Raw genomic sequence first — 16293 nt, forward strand, 5'->3', positions numbered from 1 at the left:
GAGTGTGAGAATAGTTTTTTTTTTCTCTCTTGTCTTTTGACTCATGATTCGGGGTTATAGTGGGGGAACCCAGCTCGACTTTGTCCGCCCTGCCACGGAGGAGCACCGGGAGGGGGGCTCTTTTTCTTTCTGTTTTTTTTTTTTTTTTTGCTTTTCTGTCTTTTTATTTTTTTTTGTCAGCGACCCCCTTTTCGTCTGCGGTCCGTTTAATTCAAGAGCAACAGAGGGATTAAACATTCCTGCTCGCAGCGCCTGTTTGTGCGAGACAGACTGGGTTACATTGTGAGAGGAACGGTTGTGGCAAGAAAGAAAAGGCTATAAATAGCGCATGCAATTCTCGAAAACTATCACAAGTGGTGCATCAGCTTGTGGAGCAGACGGAATCATCACATATCCTGCGCGTCTCGGCTTTAAGTTGATTTATTTGTTTTTTTAAATGCATGTATTTTCCAAAAGTTTGGACTCTTAATTGGACATTTTTTCTTGGAGAAGGGGGGCAGGCGGTCCTCGGGGTTTTTTTCCTCATGGATTTAATGATGAAACTATGTGCGGAAATTTTGGATCTTCCACTGGATTTGAAATGGATCTACGTTTCTGTACAGTGATCAGATTTGGATTGACCTGGATTGGAACAATGTTGTGATCATCCTCTTCCAAATACGCACGAACACGGGATTTTTTTTTTTTATCCAGCTTTTATGGATGCATATTCTTTCTGAATACGCCCATTCTCTCTAGTCTATTCTCCGGACCTCTGGTGGAGGTTAGAAAGCCCGCTTGTTTTGGAACAGATTTGTCAACCACCACCTCCTCCTCTCCCCCCCCACCACCACCCCTTTCCCCCCCACCTACCCCACCTACTACCTACCCCACCTCCCTGCTCCGGTGTTTGATACCCCGATGTAGGATTTCGACATGCCCTGCGCTGACGACCCCAAAGGAGGACGATTATGACTACAACGGCGAATTGGGTGGCTAACGGGGCAAGCCTTGAGGACTGCCACTCCAACATCTTCTCTCTGGTACAGTATGAATAAATCATGTCTCGCCACAGACAAGCCAAGCCAGGGCTGATCGACAAGTCATAAGACCGTGGGAGGCACGCGTAAATGTGTGCCTGGTGTACAAAGGTGAACCAATTGCTGATGTTGTTATTAGGCAATGATTAACACGGGGTTAGTGGTGCGGGAAGAAACACCATATTCCACCACTAAGCCCTGTGTTAGAATAAGACATCTCCAGTCCAGGAAGCTTTAAAAAACCCCAACCAACAAGAATAACTCCACTTTATTAGGCTGTCTGATTCCAATCCAAATCCCATAATGCTTTAAAATACACATTTCCAAACGCTTCCAAGTGTTTTTGGCATGCGTTTGCAGCTTTGGCATGTTTTTTTTTTGTGATAAACAATACATAAACACTCTTTTTTTTTTCTTCTCTCATCAGTTTTCTCTGGTCATTATCCTCCTCCCTCCTTTTTTAAATAATCATTTCACTGGAACTCGAGCAGGAACTCTTGTTGCATTGCCAAGCAACTAACTTGGAAAGACTGTTGCCAGAGAATAAAGGGGGGGTGGGAAAAAGAAAAAAGATGATGCTCTTATCTTGAGGAAATAATAGCTTAAAAAGAAAATTCTCACCAGGTCAAATATTGGAAGTGGATGTGAGCACAAAGGGAGCAGATTTGCAGGAGAGGGTTGATAATATAATCAAGCCTCACAGGAGCTTAAGATTTGAACAGACAACCAGCATGTATCAGGCACACAACGGAAACACTTGCTTTCACACTCGGAGCATGTGAGAAAAGGTGTTTTTTTGGCGCTACAGGCGGTATCATTTTTGCAGAACTCGCTGGTTTCTGAGACCGAGCGGCGTGTTTTCACAGTTTTCATCCTGCAATCAGCGAGTTAACTGTCTTACTACAACAGGCAGCCAAGTGGAAAGGCATGCGGTAGACTCCAGCTCGGGTGCGGGTTGCTGAGAACCACAACAACATAGGGGTCCTGAGGGCTTTTCAGGTGATCGTTGCAGGTTGTCGACCAGCGACGGCACCTTTCCTGCTCCACGTGTCGCACCGGGGCTACACATGAGTTTTGGATGATCTGGAGATAAACTCGCAGGAAAATTTCACATAATAATCACTTCTCGTGTATTCCAGTCATATCTGCGAGCGTGAAGGGAACAAGCAGGGATTCAGAGTGGCATCTTAAGCTTGAAATTCCGTGCATTGACACTGAAATAACATGCAACAGCTTCCCCGGCATCAGACGTGTTAAATTTTCTCCGCCTGACACAAAAGAAAACAGTGATTGCGTCCCTGTCACCGTCTCATCCGAGGCTATTCCCTTGTGGCAAGAAGAAGGAAGAAAAAAAAAAGCTGTTATTCACTCGCCGTGGCATTATTGGCCGTCGTGAACATCCCTTTCAAACTGAGGGAGAAAGAGACCATCCATCAGCTGGCTTGTTGAGAATATTTATGACTGGCTAGTGCCTCAGCGGTTACTCACTGGCAGGGCTCCTACAGAGAAGTCCAAGACAGGACAAAAAAAAAAAAAAACGCTAATGACACACCGAGTGTCCTGGTTAGAGGCCACGACAGAAACAAAAGAGGCAGACATGGGAGATCCTGATGTTGGCAAATGAGACAGATGTGCACAAAAGAAAACAAGAGGTAGAGATTGAAGCAGCTGTTGATTTCGCTGGAAGTCGGTGAACTGAATCGGAAAATGAACGATTCATTTGAATAATTGCGGTTATTATTTCCTGCAGGCACTTTGCCGTGTGTTTCCTCGCTTTAGCACCAGTCACATAATCAATTAGTCAATGGAGTGAAAGTCTTTGCTTTTATTAGTGGCAAAAGAAAATGCGTTATTGGCAACATGGAATTTGCCATTTGGAGCTCCATAAATGACAAGACGACAGGCTTTAAGGTGGGATATTCCCTAACCTTTCCCTCCAGGTTGTGTCGGCTGTGTTCTCAGATAAAGGTCTTGCGGCTAACCGGTGAGCGCTCCTGGTCTGACAGCCTGTTAAACAGCATTCCAGCGTGCATTAACCTCGTCCCTGGCGCTGATTTGCTGGCTGTTATTGCAACCTGCAGCAGTAAAAAAGTGCCTTTTAGAAAGCGTAAGTGGCCATACTGTGGGACTTTTATGGGGGCACAGCAGATTACTGTCATGCGCTCTGGCGAGATCGCCGCAATCACACAAACCCACAAAACAACTGTCTCGTGTGCTGGTGATCATCCATCTGTGACAGAAAGCAAACGAGACCCTTGTAAGTGGGAGAAAAGGAGCCGAGCTGGTGAGCTAAGTTGAAGTGGCAACGAAGGAGGGAAAGGGCGGAGGACGAGAGGAGAAACAGAGGAATGTTTTCAGCCGAAGCAGAGAGAGAGAGAGAGAGAGAAAGCGTGGCTGAAGGACTGCAGCAGAATCTGTTTTCATTTTAGGAAAGTATTATGACTGATGTGCATTTCCTGACTGCTAGCCTCAGCCTGTTTGAGAGAGAAACAGAGAGTGAAGGAGTGAGACGGAGCGAGGGAGAAAATTAAAGAGGGAGAACGTAATGAGAGAGAGAGAAAACAGTCATCTTTCTGTGGACTGGGCAGGTTCTTAAAGCACTGAGTCCCAGGCTGAATATGAAATGCAAGGAAGAGACAGTTAAGAGCCTCGCAACACAGGAAGCCTCAGTGTGTGTGTGTGTGTGTGTGTGTTTGTCCTGGGCATATTGTAAACCGTGCAGACTCAGGAGACGAACTTCAAACACCCATCATATTATACACACACACTGATGCATTCACAAACACGAGCACCGACACAAAGAGAGGCAAAAAAATAAACACCCACACAAACATATTGTATGTATCACAAATGCAACACACATGAAATCTCTCCCACCCACACTGGCATGCACACACACACACACACACCCGCATGTCTTATTCGCTTTTATTTGGCCTGCAAACACATCCCATGTCCCAAGCATGCAGGCTTGAACAAACATAGGTAGGATGCAGAGACCTTAATTAAAGGACTTCTCCTGTCCCCTCGACAGAGGCGCGTGGAGTGTAACACTGGTAATTAAGTGTCCTCAAGTAGAGGTCTAATGTGATCAACTAAGAGGTGCTCATTAGCCAAACTGTATTCCAATAGAGATCTTGCATGTATAATGATGATGCTACCGTCTGGTGTGGAAATAAAGTGCTAAGAGATGAGGCTCAGGGAATACCATTAACAGCGGTGTCTTGATTTATGGCAGGTGAGTGGCCGTGGCTTGTAAGAAGACGCGGGTAATCAGGAGTGGTGCCTTTTTAATATAGACTGTTTGCATTTCCTGGTTATTAATGGTGCTGGATATTGCGGGGATGCTTAGGGATGAGAGAGGAGCAACGGTTGGATCGAGTGTGTGTCATGGTCTGCCGGGCCAAACAATCGTTTAAGAGTTTCTGCAGAGCTGGGAGTCATTTTAAATTTTGTTATATTAGTGCGGATGCATTACCAGAAGGTAGAAAGCCAAGCATTAGTGTTTTTGATACCTTACGCACAGATTTAAAACATCCTCGTCTTTATTCTCTGTAAAGGAGGCCAAGTTTTAAGGTAAATTCTGCAGTGTTTGTAAATTAGGGTCTGAATGAGGGCAGAAGAATTTGTTAAAATATTGAAAATGAAATAAGAGCAATATTGAAATTGCAGTAGCTGCAGTTTCTGATAATAGTAAGATATGACATCACATAGCATTATATATGAAGCATTGTGGTGCTACAGATCTCCACTCATAAGCAAACATGCTCATTTGGTGCAGACTGCAGCAAAACATCATAATTTTAATGCAAAAATCAGAATTTTCCCTGTGACTTATATCTGTTAAAGTAATCTCAGTCTAAATTTTTTGGGTTTTGTTTTTGCACATTGGTTAGCTCCCCCTGGAATGATCAGTCAATGTTAAATAAATACTGGTAGATATACAGCAGATACATTTCCCCACAGTGACAGCTAAGTGTTTCTCCTTGCTAGCACGTCAGTATGGTGGTTTTTTTTAATACAACATATCATGAGCGAAATAAGCAATAAACAGCATTTCCATCTTGAAACTGCAGCGTACCAATGACAACCTCAAAACCACACATTTAGACCTCTGAAGTTTCATATGTCACAAATCTAAGGGACCAATCACTTCCCCTCAAACATGTATGAACAAATTACAGGAGACTTGCCATTGTAATTTTTGTAATAACAACTTGCCATTGTATAGCTTGCAGCACTTTTCTTACAGTGTTTGAGCATGGTTGTTGGTGAGCTGGTGTGCTGAGCTGCAAGGAGCGGTGAGGAAGAGAGGCAGGGACTTTATAGATCTGCCCATTCTCAAGGAAACACCTGTACAAGCTGTTTTAAGGCAGGAAGGGGTGATTTTATTTTCTTATTGTTTTAAAAAAGGTGTAAATATGTAATTTTACCTCATGGAAGTGAGTTTTTAGGGCTTAAAGCAGAAGAAATTTAATAAATGAAGACACATTTACATACAGAAATAGCAGCAACATGCGTCAGATCATTTAACACAGCGCTACTATTGCACTTTATTCTCAACTTTGTCAACTAAATGTATAAAATTCTAATTAAAAATCAAACTTCTAACATTTAAGTAACAATATCAGCCTAAAAAAATACCCAGCCTCTGTCAGGCTATCGTCTGAGAATAAATGAGTCCAGCTAATTAGCCAAAGTTTTCTTTGAAAGGATCCTGTAAGCCATGTTATGTATAGCTTCATAGAGAAGCTTAACACTGTAGTATTTAGCAGACATTATTCATACCAGATTAAATTAGTCTGAGCGTTTGACAGCTGTGGGTTTGTACATGTTTTGTAAGTGGAATTGTCTCAAATGGCAGTAAATGTGTTCAAAGAGGAAACAGGACCCAGGTCAAGGGTGTGGCTCACCAGTGTGTTTGAAATCATTTCTGACAACGATCTAAGTCTGCAGCACAAGGGCATGATTTAATATTTCATCCAGGCTTTGCTTACACATGCAATTCTGCAACACTACTTTAAAAAAATAGCCCCTTTTTAAAAAAAAAATAAAAAATCAGGATTGATGAAATAAGCAGTAAATGAGACCGAACGTTCAATGTCAGCCGCCGGTGCCCGACTTGTCTTTTAGGCGTGTTTTAACTGTAAAATCTATACGGTTGTTTATATGAGGATATCTAAGGGTGACATTGAAGCCGCGGCAGCATCAAGGAGACGGATCAGTCGAGGTTTCCAAGGCAGCATCTTCTGCTGCATGCCCTATGGAGCACCTCCATCTGGTTGCTTCTCACGAAAAAAAAAATAAAAAAATAAAAAATCCGCCCCCTATGCCCAACCTGTGCTTTTGGCTCTGCTCGCTCGCAGTTTAGACAGCTCATGGTGGCTTCACCTCCAGCCTGCGTGAGGCACCTCCCACTAATCTGCCCCTGTCACTGCTGTGGGAATCCCTTGTCATCGCAATAGGACTCATCCTGACAGCGGCCCACCCATGAGAACATGACATCCCCGCGTGCCAGAAAACACAGACGTACAGGTTCGCCGCCACAACCGCATGACTTGCTTTGGGGGGTTAGCTGCTTACAGAAGTAGGTTGGAGCGTAAGCTGGAAACAGGAAGACAGGGGATCTCCTCACTTCTGTTTTTTTTACTACACATCTCTTCTCTAGTAAATTCTCCCGAGTGTAGTCATGGATCTTATCTGAGCAGCGGGCTTGTCAGGAACCTGCCACAGAGGTGAAGAACGGTTCAAAGACGGACAGCGAAGGGAGGGGAGGGGTAGGGGAGGGAACCACCGCTGGTCCCGGAGCTGGAAATGGGACAGGATAGGCAGGAGTATTTTGGAGCACGGTGGCTTGAGTGTGAAATATGTAAGCCCCGCAGTGCCAGCTGTGTTCTATTCTTAGCGCCCGCTGTTGTTCCTGCATGTGTGTAGGGCGACAGAAGGCTGAGTGGGAACGGAGGATTGGCAGAAATGGGCAGGAGCCGGTGCCATCAAGTGCCTGTGATAGCTGGAAAGTTAGTTAGTTAGTTAGCTGGCAAATGGACTGATAGACTTTTAGAGAGATGTATATTAACCCTCTGATCCTCCAGCAGTTTGTTCCCCTCACTTTTTTTATTTTTTGACTCATCGTGGGCTCATTTTTCACTGCCATATAAAGTTTTGCACTTCTATGGAAACAGCAAAAATAATAGCTGGAAGTAGAGAGAACTCAAAAAATGTCTTGTGTGCAGTGTGTAAAGGTTATGCCAGAAATAGAAAAAAAAGAATTTCTTAATTTGTTTTATAAAAAAAAAAGACTACAAGCAACATGCACAACATTTTTCCAAGTAGCCTCAGATGTTAGTGATACTGACAAAAAGATAGCCATACATACGATAGATATTTTACTTTATTTTAATTTGTTTCAGTCCTTGTTTCCTGTCTAGTCTGTGTACACACAACCTGCAGTTCAGCCCAGTACTTCAGAGACTTTTAGACTTTTGGCGACAACTACTTAAAGCTTTATGGTTGCAGAGGGGAGCTCAGAATTTTTAGTTTTTTCACAGAAGCTTGTTTTTGCAAACACTTCATTTTTGGCCATTTTTTGAATATGACATCAAGTGATTTTGCTGAAATACCACAATTTGAAGCTGAGATTTGTCTATATTTCTTGATGCAGCTGCACGTCATAGATGAGTAGTTACATGAGCGTAGAAAATCTAATGGTTCTTTCTAGTTTTTGAAGTTTCTGTTTGATTTTTATGATTTATAACAACAACAAACGAACATGTCTTTCAAACCTTCAGGCAGATTGTGGAGTTTTTAGGTTTAACGGCATCATTGCTGCAGTGTTTTTTTCACCAAAATGTGCAAAAGTAAAAACATTCATACATTTTTTGATCAGTAAGATCTATATATGAAGTTGCAAAGGGTATGTTAATCTTTAAATGTAACGTCATATTGGACCAAATGTGTTTTCATATATTGTTCAGTGACTATTTATGTATTTTGCTGCAACAATCTGTCTTATGAGAATGCATGTGTTGCTATTGAGTCCTGATGTTTCCTGAAATAATAACCAAAAAAACATCTGCTCATCAATACCTAAATCATATTTTCTTAAGAATAATTTAACGTAGTACTTTATTTTAGTAAACCCTCTTAGTTACTTTCCACCACTGTTCAATCTGACAGTATTCTGGTTTTCCTAAGCAGAGACACTCCACCAGCCTCACATTGGTGCGTTTCCCTGCAGATTAGCGCTGCTTCAGTCCAACCTATTAGTCTCTGAATGTGTGTTGCTACACCGCCTCTGGATTGAACCCAAATTCTGCAGCCTGTTGCCTGATTGGAAGCTAAATTCCAGCGAAACTTGTGCTTTATGATGCTGTGGGGTCTCTGTGGCATCACACGGGAGTTGTGGGCTTTGTCTGTTTGCAATCTCTTCACCTGACTGCAGGCACATTGACAAAGAGAATTTCTTTAAAGGGAGATATTGCCCTGCTTGTAACTGGGCAAATATTTTCTGCAAGCCAGACAGCTTTGCCAATATCATGGTTGGCTGGGATTCAATTGCAGTTAGAGCACACTTAGGTTAAAGGGTGTCTCTTTGAGCTGCGAAACAAGGGGAGGGAGAGAGAAAACATTAATGTTGTCTGCTGTGCTGTTGCAAATTCTAATTATCATGTGTTCATGTTCCATTGAGAGATTATCTGCGACCAATCAGACGGGTACTTGATGAGAACAAACACATTATGTGCAGACTGTTGATTCACAGCCGTTTGTGGTGCATTGATTCTCCCTGCTCTGCCAAACGGCGCTCTCTCTCATCTTGAATTAGGCAGACACTCATGATTTTTCAGATGCTAATGAAAATTTGTACAGCTCAATTTCAGTGCTGGCTCGCTTCATAGAATAAATGGACATTGCGGCACAATAGCGAGCCACAAAAGGTTTGATGGGAGTTATTTACCAGACATGACGGAGTGAGTTCAGAGACTTAGTGTTTGGGAAGGGTGGTCTCTGTAAAAGACGTGAACATGCCATGTAGCATGCCGTTGTATCTGCTGGAAGAGAACGGACAGGAGAGGAGGACTTGAGTAGGATTACATAAGATTGTGAGTGCGTGCGTGTGGACTTTTACTGTTAAACCTCAGATTGGCTGCCACTCCCACTTCATAAGCAAACAACAGATTAGCAGCCAGGTGAGTTCGGGGTTGAAGCCTATTCAGGTGTGAAGTTAATAGCCGGGCCGTGTCTACGTCCTGCACACACACACACACACACACACACTCACACACACGCCGGCTTCCTTCCCTTCCAGCCATTCCTCTTTATATTTTGTTTATCTGGTGTGTAATGAAACAGGGAAAAGTCATGCTGACTTACGCAGGGCTGTCATTTTATCTGAAATAGCATCCCTGTGGAAAAAAATCAATGCAGGAAATTACAAGCCAAATGAGATATTTTTCATACCGCTTATGCCCCATTTGCCCAATTTCAGGAACAATCAGACTATTAACTACTTGTAGCCTTTTCAGAAGCCTCCATGCAGTGCTAATTGTACAATTACGGCGCTGGATAATTTTTTAATACAACTTAAATCATTCTCTCGCTACAGAAACTCGGTGAGTAATCCTACAGCAATAATCTTCAGCCAAATTTGAGCTCATGAATTCCAGCTGCAAAGGGAACAAATGGAGGCGTAGTTCTGCTCAGAAGAGAAAACATACAGAGATGCTTTTTTTTTTTTTTTTAAGAGTACAGTAAGGAAACCACCAAAGTGCATGAGATGTTATATATCCACTGTAACCCTGGAGACAGAAATCTCAAAACTTGAATACCTTGCTGAATTCCTACAGATGTTGTATGTTGCCTAGCAACTGTTTTTACTTCTCTCTCTCTCTATCTTCTGTTTTCCTTCTTTGTGATTCTCAATTTTTCTGTCTTTGTCTGTGTCTTTTGCTCATTTCTCCCTCCCCGTGGCTTGTCACAGTTAATTAAGTTACACCAGAGACGCTAGTAAAGCAGACACTGGTTTATTTATTTGCATGTTAATAATTTAGACGAAGCAGGACCAATGCTTTAGCCCGTCCCTCAGTGCTTTAAAAGCAGCCTGACGCTGCAGCTTTGTGTTGTTTTATTTGCCAAATGGCTGGGGATCTTGTCTTTCACATGTGGCAGCGCCTCTGTACACAATGTTTCGCTGTCCTTATTGGTCTTCCACTTCTGTTCCTCCTACCTCCTGCTTCCCTTTGTGTCAGGTGAGAAGTCATGGCTTGATGGAGGCTTTCCGTGGCGTGATTGGCAGGTCTATCCGTCACTCAGCCCTGGGGACGCTCGCTGCTCTAATTAGGTCGCTTGGCTTGCTCACCTCCCAGGGCTGGATGCTAGAGCAGAACACAGATCAAATGACGGTCCCTTGTTTTGTAGGGACTTGTAAAGGTGGTGGCAGAAGGCAGAGGAAAGGCATCTGTTTAGTGTCTGCAGCCCCAGAGGCCCTCTTTCTACACCTGTTTGGTGCTTTTGTGTCGCTCTCGCTCCCTCACAAGTGCAGTAATGTGCATCGCTCTTCATTTGTGTTGTAAAATGCCAGAGGGGAGTACGACTCCTTGTGGGTTAATTTGATTTCAGCGGGTTAATTGATGAAGGGGGAGTCGTTGGCTGTTCTGATTTCTGCCACTGGCTCCTCTAACTGGTGACTCCTCTGTGTTGACTTAGTATCACAGCCGCCCAGCTTACACAGCCTTTGTTCATATTTATTTTCCACTCTCGAGTTTTCGTTTTACCGCTTTAGCTCGTGTGCGTTCAAGGAAAATTGTGCCATTAAAGTCGTAAGATTTTACTCTCTTTAGTGTATGTGACATCATAGTTACTGTGGTAACAGCGAGTGTGGTTTGATACGGCAGCAAACAATCACTGAGCAGCTACTTTGTCAGAAGAGCAACTGCTGTGTGTGTTTGAAATACAGCTAAACTAAATCAAGTTTTAATAAACAGTCAGTATTTCGTCTTTTCCATCCTGACAGGCAGCTGGGGTTTGATTTTCGGTTGCAAATGCTGCAGGTAGTTTTTCACGCGACAGCAGCCGACTGTAAACGGAGCGAACTGGGTTTTTATCTCTGCTACTAACCAACCAGCTGTCAAAAAAGAGCTTAAAATGGCTATTTTCATGTTTTTTGGATGCGTTTTTTGAGAAAGCATTACAATCAACGCCTACAAATCCTTTGTCGCTTTAAAATTCACTCAGTGTCTTGCCAGTTTCATGAACTCGCTCCGATATGAGACACAGTGAGACTGATAAACTTACAAGTAAGCCGTTTGAATTGTGGTGGACGCACGAACAATGAACACGATTAGATTAGGGTTGAGTAAATATATTCAGTGGCCACTGGTGGAAAAACAAAACTTAAAACATAAGCAGTTTAGTAAATGTTGTTTGATTTCTCAAAAGAATGAAATCTGTGTTAGAAATAATTCCATTCCCCTGTCCTTTGACATTGAATCAAAGAGAGATGGATACGGTTGTGTGTGTCAGATAAACTTATCTAAAGACTCAGAGGCATCACAAGGGATCCGAACACACCCCTAATATTGGCAGCTTGTCAAGTGTCTAAACAGATTTGACGTTGATGAGAAAGCTATGCCACTCTGACAGAGTAAGTGTTTTGCATGTGCCAGAGTAAGTAAAACTGCTGATACAAGACGTCTCTCAATTGCTTTAAGTGTCTTCTTTGTCAGACGATCAGATTGTGAGGCTCTTATGCTGTTGTGAGAGTCTCGGAGAAGTGGCGTCTCTCTCAGGCGACGTTCTCTATATGCTTTCTGTCAGCCCTGATAGAGCGTGAGTCACTTTTCCTGTTAGATGCAAACGATCACATTAGCTGCATTCTTCTTAGAAACGTGCTCCTAACAAAGCTCAGCGTACAACCGGAGTAAATATAGTTTTTTAACTTTTTCTGCAAATGCATGCATTTTTAATGATGTTCACGTAGTTAACTTTGTGCACTCTGTTCTTATATTAACAGCCATTTGTCATGAAAGTGAAAGGAAGCGCTCTGCAGAGTTCAGAGCCTCTCTCCCTCTCAGGCTGTTGTGTGTGTTTTCCTACATGGAACCAAACATACATTTAGCTGCATGTTGGGAAGTTCAAGAGGTCCATTCAAGAGGTCGCACCAGTTTTTGACAGAAAAACAAGAGGAGCAAAAATATTTTCAGACTGCAGAGGCATTCCTGAAAAGTACATGTCAAGAGTGTTTTTCCTCTCCAAGTGGTGGAGGCTTCCTCGTCATTGTAAAGCTGCCGGGCTTTAAACAATATCCACTATGTGCTACATGCATGTTCCAGCTTTGGAGAATACCTACGGTTTGACAAACATTTTGAATCTCTGCTCTTCTCTTCTCTGTTTGTGTCGCGCAGTCTTCTCTGCTCTCTGTTTGAACAATGTATGCTAAAGATTAAAGTCCTGACATCCATATTTTCTTTTGATTACAAGCACATGCCTGCTGCACTGAGGCTGACCTCTAGTTGAGATATGGATTATGTTTTCCAAGCCTGGGCTCGCTTCACTTTATTTTCAGGAAATGCTTTTTAAACTCTGCTTTAAAGTTTAGATTCCTATTAGAAGCCGCATTTCACTAAAGCACGTAGACGAACAAAGAATCAATAAAAAAAAGCAAGAAAGATGGAAAAGATTTCCATACCGACAAGCTAAAGAGTGTTTAATGAAATACTACTGATAGAGTAAAGCCGAAATATTCTGGAAACGTATGGTTAGCTGTTGTCTTTTCTCTGTTTACGACACAAAAAAAAAAGACATAAAGAGAGCGTGAGAGACTCCTGGGTGTATTCAATAGGCATCCGTGACAGTGAGAGAGAGCGCTGAGAGATGAGAGGGAGAGTGAGGACGAGAAAGATAATAGAGGTGAGGGTAAGGTCAAAGCTTTGGTCCGTCTTAGCAATTGAAGGGAAAGCTCTTGTTTTTGGTCCTGCACTCAATCAGAAATTGAACCAGCCAACCTGCAGAACAAGGGGCTTGGAGGAGCGCCGGTTTTTATTGACACTGGAACAAAACCCTGCATCTTTTTTTTTCTCCCTTGACCCCTTTGCCTTTTTACCTCTGTGGTAGTGTTTAAAAGAGACTGCTTCCTAGAGTAATCCTGCGCCGCGAAGGATGACGAGGACGTCGCCGCTTTGCATATTTGCACATCTTGACGAACTTACAGGCAGACTGACAGTCCGACCAAACAAACCATAATTACCACATCAGGACGCTTCTGTCAAGTTATTTTTTCTCTCAGATTATCAACAGAAAATTGGCAAATTCCTTTCCGTTCAAACAGTTTAGCCTCATTTAGCACCAAAAACGCTGCTCATACAGCCAGTGTGTTGTCATAATTCATCATCAGATTGATCAGATTAATCTGCATTCCAGCAACGTCACCCTACCAGCGTATATCACTAAAGGTTGGCTTTTATTTGTGTAAGAGGATTTTATTCACAACGCTGATTTGTCACTGAAGTTACAGAGATAATAGCTCTGCCTTCACTTTGTCTGTAGACTCCGTTGTGATATCAGCTAAATTCACATGCTTGACAGGTTTTCTCTTATGTGTTACAAGTGGTAATTTATTCACACAAAGATGAGAATTGGCTGATTGTTCGCGCTGCTATCGCTGACTTCTGAGGTCTAATAGCGAAGGTGGGGTGTTACAAGAAATCACCGAGAAAGCGAAAGTGTAGCCCTCGCTGATACGCGTGCATACACGGAGTGCAATAAAAGCACACGGTCGCGTTGATGTATGTGCACATACAGAACAGAAACACCCACTAAAACGCAACACAAAGAGACGGGCAGATCGTAGCTGTCACCGTTTGAAAAATAACTGGACATCAGCCGGAAAATATGTCTGCCTCCTGATGCATGTCAATGTTTTTGAGCACTTCTGGTCTGCACATCATCACAGCTGCTGTGTGCGATGTGCGTGCCTGCCAGTGTTTGTGTGCAGGCATGTGTTTGGATCTGCCTGTGAGCGTGTAACTGCGGCTCTGTTCCTCTTCCTGCAACTGTGCCACAGCTAATCCTCCACAGGAGTTCAGCAGGGTGTTAGGTTAGTGCCTTCCACATGGCCAGGAAATACGCAGCACCTGTGTTTGCGCAGCCCCTGGCCACTTATTTCACCAGAAAAATACAAATTATCTGAGAAATTACAGCGTAAGCCGCGTTTGTGCGCTTTGAAAGTGGAGAGATTTTTGCCTTGAAGTCCCCTCCTCCTCTCAAAAACGCGCCTCGCTTATTCTTATTTCATGTTTAACCTGCTCTGTGCAGAATAAAATTGATACTAGAAGGCTGGATTTACAATCATCTGTTCAAAGTTTCCCCCTGCTCATCTTAAATCTGAGATTAACATGTGAGAGATTCATTCTGTGAAGCCAGTCATGGAACTTATGTGGATACTGGAGACCAACGGTGCTCACACACTGTAAGGAGACAATGTAGTTCTGTAGTTTAAACATGTGCACATTCATAGACTCCTTTAATGAGGGAGGAAAGAGAAGATCTCATTTTAAGACAACTCAACAACTATCAGCTGGATTGCTGTGAGATTTTGTACACATTTTCATGGTAGCATGCTGATGCTAGTATTAGATGGAAACACCACTGTGCACAAGCACCAACTCTGCAGATCAACAAGATAATTAAGCTTGTTTTGTAGGAAAACTCTAATTTTAATTCCAACCTGAGTATTTTCTGTCTTTAACCAAGTCTGCAGGGGAACCATTCAACAATCGGTTCACTCGAGAGCATGTTTGGCTTTATAAAACAACTGAATATATTCTCTGACATTTGGCTTCTCCTCGTCTTCGCTCCTGATTCAGTCGCGGCAGACAGCTGTGCCAAACAGTGGAGGAACTTTTGACATTGACTGGGAGTGACGAGGCAGTGCAAGCAGATGTCTTCCTCTTTGCTTTGGGACAAACAGCATCCTTGACCTTGTCATGGCTAATTTTAGGGCTTGGCTTATCACAGCGCCAATGTTTATATCTTCCATTACACACACTGTCATTACAGGAGGGACGCGCTTGTAATTATGGGTGCATTCTGCAGTTAGGATGTTCGTGGATGTCATGTGCGTACCTCAGCGTACACTTACTTTTAAGAGGCTGCCGCGTGAGCTGTGAACAAATCGGTGCCAAATGGTAATTTGATATGTTGATTAAAACATAAGCTTTGATTACGAGCGTCCTCGTGCTTCTGGCTGGATTTTCGGTTCTGATTTGGAAACATACATAATGCAGCGGTCGACTTTTTCAGTCAGTATCATACTGATGCTTATTGTGAGTAATCAATTAGACACATCAGCAATATTTGGAACCAGTGTACATTTGTTTTAACAGTTAAAATCTTTGTATTAGAATTTAGAATAATGCCAACTCTAATACAAAACTTTATTGATATGCTTTTGTTTTTTAAGGTTTTTATATATGAAGAGTTCATTTGCAAAAACAGATAACTCCATCTTCACAAACCTTCAGAAACCCGCTTTCCCATCATCTACCTGAGACAATATCAATCAAACTTAAGTTATCTCTATTTTTGTCATTTCTACTGAGTCAGATCAGCTCAACTTCAGTTTGATTGATATTAGCTCAAGCAAACAACAACAAAATAAGTTTTCTGAAAATCTACAAAAATGGAGATGAAAATTAACTCTTCATATGTTTGATTCCTCCTCTAAATCCCAAGAAGTTTCTGCACATTTTCTTTGCTCCTGTCACATTTTTTTCTCACCGTTGACTCATTTTTTATTTATTTTTGCTGCAATATAAAATCCTGCACTTCTATAAAAACTGCACAACCATGACTGAAAGTAGACAGAACTGTTTTCTGTGCAGTACGGCACAGTTATGGCTTAAATTGTAAAAGAAGCTAAAATGATAGTTGATTTGCTTTCTTGACTTATTTTACAAAAAATGTAGAAACCTGGGATCAACATGTACAACATGCTGTTAGCAATACCTTAAAAACAGTGACTCTACATGCTGTAGATACACACAGCCTGCAGGTCGGCCCTGTTTAACTGAAAAGTCCCTGAATTTTTGTGATGTTACTTTTGGTTGCAGCTGAGTCACTAATAGTTTCAAATTTGTCACAAGGAGCGCAGAATTTTTAGTTTTTTACAGAATTTATTTCAAGCAAACAGTTTGTTTTTGAGTACTTTTAAAAATATTGGGCAGAATAAAAATTTCGAAATATCACTATTTCAAGCTTATGTTTAGTTAAATTTCCTAAT

General features: G+C 42.3%; 1 protein-coding gene across 1 annotated transcript in view; it reads left to right on the forward strand.

Annotated features, from left to right (window-relative positions):
* Positions 1-847: 847 nt before the first annotated feature.
* The window catches only part of LOC103368304 (mediator of RNA polymerase II transcription subunit 13-like), a gene marked incomplete at its 3' end in the record, with an annotated part of 69622 nt that continues 54176 nt past the window's right edge, over positions 848-16293 (forward strand). Inside the window, exon 1 of the mRNA XM_008296634.1 lies at positions 848-1022. Coding sequence (XP_008294856.1) covers positions 951-1022 — 72 coding nt within the window. The remainder of the gene's footprint in view (positions 1023-16293) is intronic.

The sequence above is a fragment of the Stegastes partitus genome, unplaced genomic scaffold (assembly GCF_000690725.1).
Source record: "Stegastes partitus isolate 25-593 unplaced genomic scaffold, Stegastes_partitus-1.0.2 Scaffold1142, whole genome shotgun sequence".
NCBI classification, from domain to species: domain Eukaryota; kingdom Metazoa; phylum Chordata; class Actinopteri; family Pomacentridae; genus Stegastes; species Stegastes partitus.